The 7,280-nt window shown below is 42.2% G+C and overlaps 1 protein-coding gene across 3 annotated transcripts in view; it reads left to right on the top strand.

The window, feature by feature from the left end:
• Positions 1-5,826: 5,826 nt before the first annotated feature.
• Zfpm2 (zinc finger protein, FOG family member 2) overlaps positions 5,827-7,280 on the top strand; it is a 419,792-nt gene continuing 418,338 nt past the window's right edge. Inside the window, exon 1 of one of the 3 annotated variants that reach the window (XM_047561101.1) lies at positions 5,827-6,178. In XM_047561101.1, the coding sequence (XP_047417057.1) occupies positions 6,139-6,178 (40 nt within the window). In that variant the 5' untranslated portion in view covers positions 5,827-6,138. The remainder of the gene's footprint in view (positions 6,179-7,280) is intronic. The other 2 variants (XM_047561111.1, XM_047561096.1) reach the window with 2 other exon arrangements.

Raw genomic sequence — 7,280 nt, 5'->3', positions numbered from 1 at the left:
ATATAAACTTTCTAAAGAAAAGTAGAAAACATAGGTAGATTGATACTACTAAATGCAGATATTCAGTCAAGTAGACCAAAGTCATAGATGGTTACTTTTTGCTTTAGTTTAGTCTTTTGGTTTGGATGCAACAGGAATCAATTAGTACCTATTTAGGCTAAAAATGACCATAAATAAAGGTGGGAAGAAATTTATGCTAAGGAAACATCAATATCTCATCTAGGACAGAAGTTTGGTATAGCAGTTTCTGTTCTTACCCCAACTTCTCTTAGAACATTTGTGTTGCTTCTTTCTCTCTACTGTCAAACAATCTTGTTTACACTATTCACATGGTAATAACCATGCCACGATTCCAAAGCTTTTAGTTCTTACTTCAAGCGACCAGTCATGAAAGGACTGAAACTCTTGATTCTAACTCTAATTTCCTAAGAAGAATTTTGGATGGTCATAACAGAGCTAGATACTCCCTTTGGTTCAAGCATTCACCATGAGAATCTGGTTTTGTGTTGTACAAACATGGCTGCCTTTTCCTGTACCTGTGATTCTTTGGATGGGGATTGGGCATGGTAAGAGGTCCCCAGATAAGACTGGATAATTCTGAACTCACTTTTTCTTTCAATAATTTCGTTAGGACCTTCTGTGTGTCCAGCACTGAGAGTATAAATCTTAAAAAGACAGATATGTTTCTTGCTCTCACAAACTTTACTCTTACAAACTTAACACATTTACCAGGTAAATGTGTTAAGATTGGAAAGAGGCTGGTGAAGACGGGATTTATACATAACTAAATTTTCAGTGCAACAATGCAGCAAGTGATATGGTAGACAAAAAGGTGTTATGAAAACAACTAAAAAGTGGTATCTCACTTTGACTAGGAGGTCAATAATGTCTTCCTGTGAAAAATAACTATGACTACAAAAATACATAAGGGTTAGCCTGGTTCAATAGAAAAAGGTAAAATATAGTAGAACTAACTGAGACTTCAACATCTATATAGATACACAGATAATATAGGTGAACCCAAAACAAAGGAATGTTGGAGTGTTGCTGGGTGTTTTTGGTTTGGATTCTTCCCAAATCAGACTCTAAGACAAAGTTAAGAGTAAAAAGTACTCTATGTTGACACTGAATTCTTCTCATAAGCATGGACATTAGCAATTTCTTATTTGCATTCTCCCATTGCGCCAACCCCGGTAAAACAGTCCCTCTTCCTCAATGGTTTTAGGAAAAATTCCCAGGGTGGACTTGCATAGGAACAATTTAGAACATTGAGTCAATTGCTGTAGAGACAAATGGAATATTTTGATTAGTCAGGGGTTGGGAAAGGCTACACTTGCATCACATGACTAAATAGTGGGTGAGAAGGAGGAGTTCTATAAAAGGTATCATGGCATTACTGCCAGAATAGGATGCTAGGCAGACAAAATTAACAGATGCTTCTAAAACGTAGGATGCTATTCCTTTAATCTTTATTTTATACTTGGTAGGAAGGTTATGCATCACACAAACTTAGGAACAAAATACTGGGTTTTGTTTAATATTTTATCTTACGATTCTCTTCTATCAGAGTAGTAACTTGAACCTAAAGGATGGGTACAAGGAGTAAGAACTTACATTATTCACATTTTAGTTTTCAGTATATCTTAAACATTTACAAATAAAGAGAATAGTGTTTCTTAACCTATATTGGTTCACAGACTTTTTCCATACATTTTCAAAAATCTGGTGAATTCGGTAGACTCACTCCTAAGAAAATTATTTGCACATACAAACTTCTTTTAGGAGATAAATGGTCTACATGAAGCTCAAGTTAACCCCCCTGATCTAGATACAATGAATCTTTTGGAAGTCTTCAATTCCTTTGCAAGTAAACAGATAGTCCTTTTTCTAGTTATAAAGTAGGAATGCCATTTAGATGAATCTGATTTTCATTTTTAAACTGCTGAAATTATAAAGACACACAAATACTAAACACTCTTTTCGTGCTGTATTTTTGTTCAATTCAGTGTCACAATCTTAAATCAAAGCAGATAAATTGTACTCAATTTCTGGTGAGGATACAAGGGCAAAATTAAGTCTTTCTGAAGCTTTTGGATATTATTTACTTCTATAATAAAGAAGGCAGCTTGCTGTCTAATAAGATGTGGCCTCTGAGTTTGCTTTATCAATTTGTTGATCCCTTGGAGGAGGAAGAAAAACACATTTTAAAAACAAATCCAAGAATAAGACATACATGAATGTAATCCATTCACACTGAGAGTACATTTCTGTACTGTGCCAAATAAAGTAAGAATTTTTGTAGAGAAATTTATTCCTTCTACCTTGCCCTCCCTAAATAACACGACATTCAGGAATTAAATATATTTATGCCTGTAGGAAACATTTTAGGGTTTCTCTGTCTTTTCTATAAACAATATTATAAACAACCATAAATAGGTTAAAAATGCTTAAATGCTAAACTGGTAGGTTTGCCAGATAAAATACAGGATACTCAGTTGAATTTGAATTTCATATAAGCCACAATTATTAATTAGGATAAGTATGTATCAAATAGTGCATGGAAAATACTTATCCTAAAGAATTATTGTTGTTTATTTGAAATTCATGTTTAACTATGCACCTTGTTTATTAATTAGAAAAATATGGCAACCCCATAAGCTTGCAAATAAAATATCAATTTACTCATTTGTAAACAAAAACTTGATTTTGCATATTAAAACAGCTTTGGTACTGGCATTTGATTTTATTGTCAGGCGTATGCATTTTAGCTAAAAATGACTAAGAATATATACAACTAGGTTCTTACTGAAGTTGTAATTGAATACTTGGAGGTATCTTTTCTATAAACATACCTATTCATTTCTAAACAACTTTATGAAGAAAGCTATACAGAGGTAGACATTCCTTTATTTCAGACTGATTTCAGATCAATTCTTTTTAAACATTTGAAAAAAATATGATCAAGAGTTGCATGTTTCCTGCTTTTAAATTAACTAACATTTTTTTATGGGATTTGAAAGGATTTGTTTTTGAAAGCAGAAACTTTTCAAAACAAACCAATGTGTAGACATTAAATCAGTGAGTCTAGAAAATGAATAATTCATTGTTAAGTAAATGAGAAATTATTTTGTGCTGTTACTTATACATTTGCACATTTATAGTTAAACAGTAATTTGCGATACACAGGGTATTAGTTTTGAATTGTGGTTTTCAATATCACAGACACATTTGTTGCTGTGGTTTTGCAATATCATTCCCTGATGCTTTTCTCAATTGTGGTTTTCATAATCATTGTTTGATAGTCATGTAGCTGTGGTTTGGAGCTGCTATATCCATTTGGACAGAGATAATTGCTTATAGGTTTTGCTGTCTTTTTATTTTATAACCTTAGTGAGTTAAACTAGAAAAAAGAAAAATTGAACCTTACATATCATCAATATTTTCATTAAAAGTGATGTAAAAATACAAGAGGTAACAGTACTCCTTAGTTTATTTCATTCATATTGACTATAATTAATATCTACGTTTGTAATTTAGAAATACACTATTTCTATTAATGCGTTTTGGTTATTTTAGAATCTTGCCTTAAAATTCCCTGACTTTTGATTCTTTCAGCTTTTAAATTGAATATTTAGTTGAGCTTTATTTGTTTCTCTTTTGCTTTGCATATTTAACCATTTCAAATGCCAACAGAAACACTAACTATTATGTTATTTTAATTCCAATGGGCATTCCTTTTGGGTGACATAAAAAGTCAGCCAGTTCTGTAAAGGATCTTTGAAAACCATAATATACAATACAACGGATTCTAAGATTCTAAGCACACCAATTTAACTGTAATGAATTGAAAATGAAGGAGGTAAAAATCTGTACTTCTCTGTCTGCTTATTCATTCTACAACACAAGCACAAATAACCCTGTTTTTCATGGTACTTAGGACCTTAATTTGTTGGTTCTTCAGGGGAGGGACTTTGTCATTTAGTGCATTTTCTACTATACGGGACCATGTACTATATCCTTACAACCTCATATGGTACTAGTACTAATGATAATGTAATGAAATTCACAATTGGTCTTCGGCTTTGTGTTAAGATTCTCTCAGCCATACCACTCATGAGGCAACTCTTTACACCTTCCAGAAGATGTCCTGATGGGTAATAAATGACACTGATTACAGTGCCTCTTACACACTGAACATCCTGCATTATGCTCAATAAGCCCATGCTCTATGCTGACCCCAGACCCTTTTAGAGTAACATTTGGTGGGACTCTGGTTAATGCTAGCCAACCAAAGAAGGAAACAATTTCAGATCAGAATGGACAATTTCACATCATCCTGGGGGAGAAGTCAGCAGTATCTGGGGGATACATGCTAACTACAACGGAGTTTATTAGTAAATACTAATTACATAAAGCAGCCAGTTCCACTGCCCTTTGGATAGAAGAAGTTCCTTCCAGTCATCGGGGTGAATATCTTTAATACTTAGTGTATATCAAACTATGAGAAAGTAAGAGAACCTCATACAGCTTCCTTGGCCAAAATAATAACTATGCAAATCATCTCAAAATTTGTTCTTTTGCCTTGCAGTTTCCAACATACCACACACACAATAATTGAATAAGAATGAAACAAAACTTTAGAAACTAAAGAACCATGAAATAGTTATTGGGTCTTACCTGCTTGGGAAATTATGGCAAGATCAAATCTTTTATTAGTCGCTCGGTGCTTCCCTGTGGCAGAAGAACTAAGATAATTAAAGGTCATAGGGCAAGGTGGGACTGCTGAACTTCCACACACTTCCTCAGAAAGTGAGTATTCCTATTGGAGATGAGAGTTCGCTTCCCATCTACAGCTAATCACCTAGCTAACTGATCTTCCTTTTATTGATATGAGAGAAAAATATCTGCCTGTCTCCCAGTTTCGGCATTTTACTATTTAAAATGGAAACTCGAGGTGAGAAAGCACTTTGAAGACGCTGCTCAGCACCCCATCCATGCGGGTCAAGTGGGGGGATGGTCCGTGTCCGCAGCGGTCTCCAGGGAACCCTGAGAGCAATGAAATGGTGTCCTGAGAGCGTGGGCAGACGAGAGGACTTAACTGGCCTCAAGATACACAGTTGGCATTTGTGATCAGCTGGCTCTCGCTGAGGACTTTGCCAGTGGCCTAACCTTCCTGCCAAGAAGCTGGAAGGGCGGGGGACGGGGGTCCGGGGAGGGGGCGGCATAACTGGAAGCGCAAAGTTTATAGAGAGACTGAGATTTCTTTGTGCCCTGCTAGATGGGCGAGGCGTGAGAGAGGAGAGTTGGGGTCCGTCAGAGGAGGCTGTTGGAAGAAGTTGCTGGAAGGGGGGGATGGGTACTCTGGCAGCTGCCCAGCGTTGACGCGGTGACAACTGCAGAAGGTGCCCCCCCCCCCGTGCTCCAGGCCTCCCCCCAAAACTCCCACCCACCTCCACCCACGCCGCGATCCCCTGCACTCCACCCGACCGAGGCCAGGGCCCGAGTTTGCATCCGGACTGGCTTTGGATGCAGCCAATCCTTCTTTCGCTGATGGAATAGTCTCCCCTCCCCACGGCCTGGCGCGCCCCTCCCTCCCGCGCCTCGCCACCTCCCGCGGCAGAGCAAGAGCTGCGCGGCCCGGACCGGCGGCAGCCGCGCCGGAGTATCTGCCCCGCACGCCGGGCAGAGGGGAAGCGAGCGCGCTCCTCCTCTGGCGCCCTCCGCCCCCTCTCGGCCCTCTCCCCGCTGCGCTCTCCTTTCCCTCCCTCTTCTCTCCCTTCTTTTCTTATTTTTCCCTCCTCTCTTCCTCCTTCTCCCTCTCCCTGACCATTCGCTTCTGGATTCCCATTCTCTCCCCCACCCCACCACTCTCCCCCTCTCCCCCTCCCCTCCTCCTTGTCACACTCTCTCTGCCCTCCTCTCGTCTTCTCATTTGCTTGTTCATCTCTAAACGTGGATCCGCCGCTCCCGGAGGAGCCCAGCACCGGATCCCGCGCTCCCGGAGCACCTGGAGTCCGGCGGGCGGCGGCCCGAGCCTGGCCAGCAGCGGCGGCGGCGGCGGGAGCGGCGGGAGCCGAGGGAGCGGCAGCCCGGACCGCGGGCACCGCAGGAGCCCCAGCGGCAGCGGCCGCCGCCGAGATGTCCCGGCGAAAGCAGAGCAAACCCCGGCAGATCAAACGTAAGTTTGCGCGCAGGGCCCGTAGTTGGTGGGATTATTTCTGAGGAGAGGGGAGCGCGCGGCGGGAAAGGGGGAGGGGGTCTCTGGGAAATCCACTTCTCGTCCCCCGGATTTGTCAAACTTTGCCTGAGCAATGGGAGGGACAACTAGACGGTCACAGACAGACAGACGGCCAACCCGAGCGCCGGGCAAGAAGGAGGCTGCGAGGAACAGCCTCTTCTTGCTGGGTTTAGCCTTCGCGCTCCCGGGTTTCTTTCTAATGCCGACCCCCGCACGCTGTGAGTCACCGCCGCTTTATCCTGGAGCCTGACAGGGCAGTCCCACTCATTTAGGCGCTTATTATTATTGTTGTTGTCATTGTTGTTGCGACGGGGAACCACTCTTAACAACCAGGACGAGAACTCTCAGAAAAGCGGGTGGAGACCTGGGGGCAAGGGAGGTAACTTCCCCAGGAGGTGGAAAATCGGGGTGTCTGGGACCCGATTCTAGGAGGTGCCAGAGCCACGTTAAACCCGAAGTGAAACAAAAAGTAGGTGTAAAAGTTCGCGCCCTGCAACTGGCAGCCGTGCGCCTCCACCCTGAGGGCGCAGGACTGGTAGCGGGCAGGTCGCACCCGGAACTCCGAGTGGGTCGCGCTGGTGCCGCCGTGACATCCTGCAGAGCAGAGTTCAGTTTGCGTCTGGCCCTGGAGGCGCGCGGAGTCCTAACTGGGAGGGGCCGCGGTCACTTCCCCCCGCGGAAGCTGAGTTCAAGGCGGCGGGCGCCCAAGAGAGCGCGTGGCCCAGTGCCCCCAGACTCAGAGGACCTCGGTGGTGCTATCAGAGCACTGCGGGGCAAGAGACACCTGCTCCAAACACACAAACTCACGGAGACCCACCAGGTCAACTTTCTTAGCTTGAGGAAAAATCCTGCAATAGTGTTTTATAGGCCTGCGACATATCTTCAACGCTTTGGCCGAAAAGAAGAAAAAGCCTTATTTATTTTTTTGTGAGCCGTGTGGTGTGTCCGTTTTTTTTTTTTTTTTTTTTTTTTTTTTTTTTTTTTGGTGTGTGTTGTTTAGAGTCTGGCAGCTAGTTTAAAACTAATTATCATGTAATTTTGT

Source organism: Sciurus carolinensis, chromosome 1, assembly GCF_902686445.1.
Source record: "Sciurus carolinensis chromosome 1, mSciCar1.2, whole genome shotgun sequence".
Classification (NCBI taxonomy): domain Eukaryota; kingdom Metazoa; phylum Chordata; class Mammalia; order Rodentia; family Sciuridae; genus Sciurus; species Sciurus carolinensis.
Note: the sequence above shows the minus strand (reverse complement) of the source record. Positions and strands in the feature narration are given on the sequence as shown.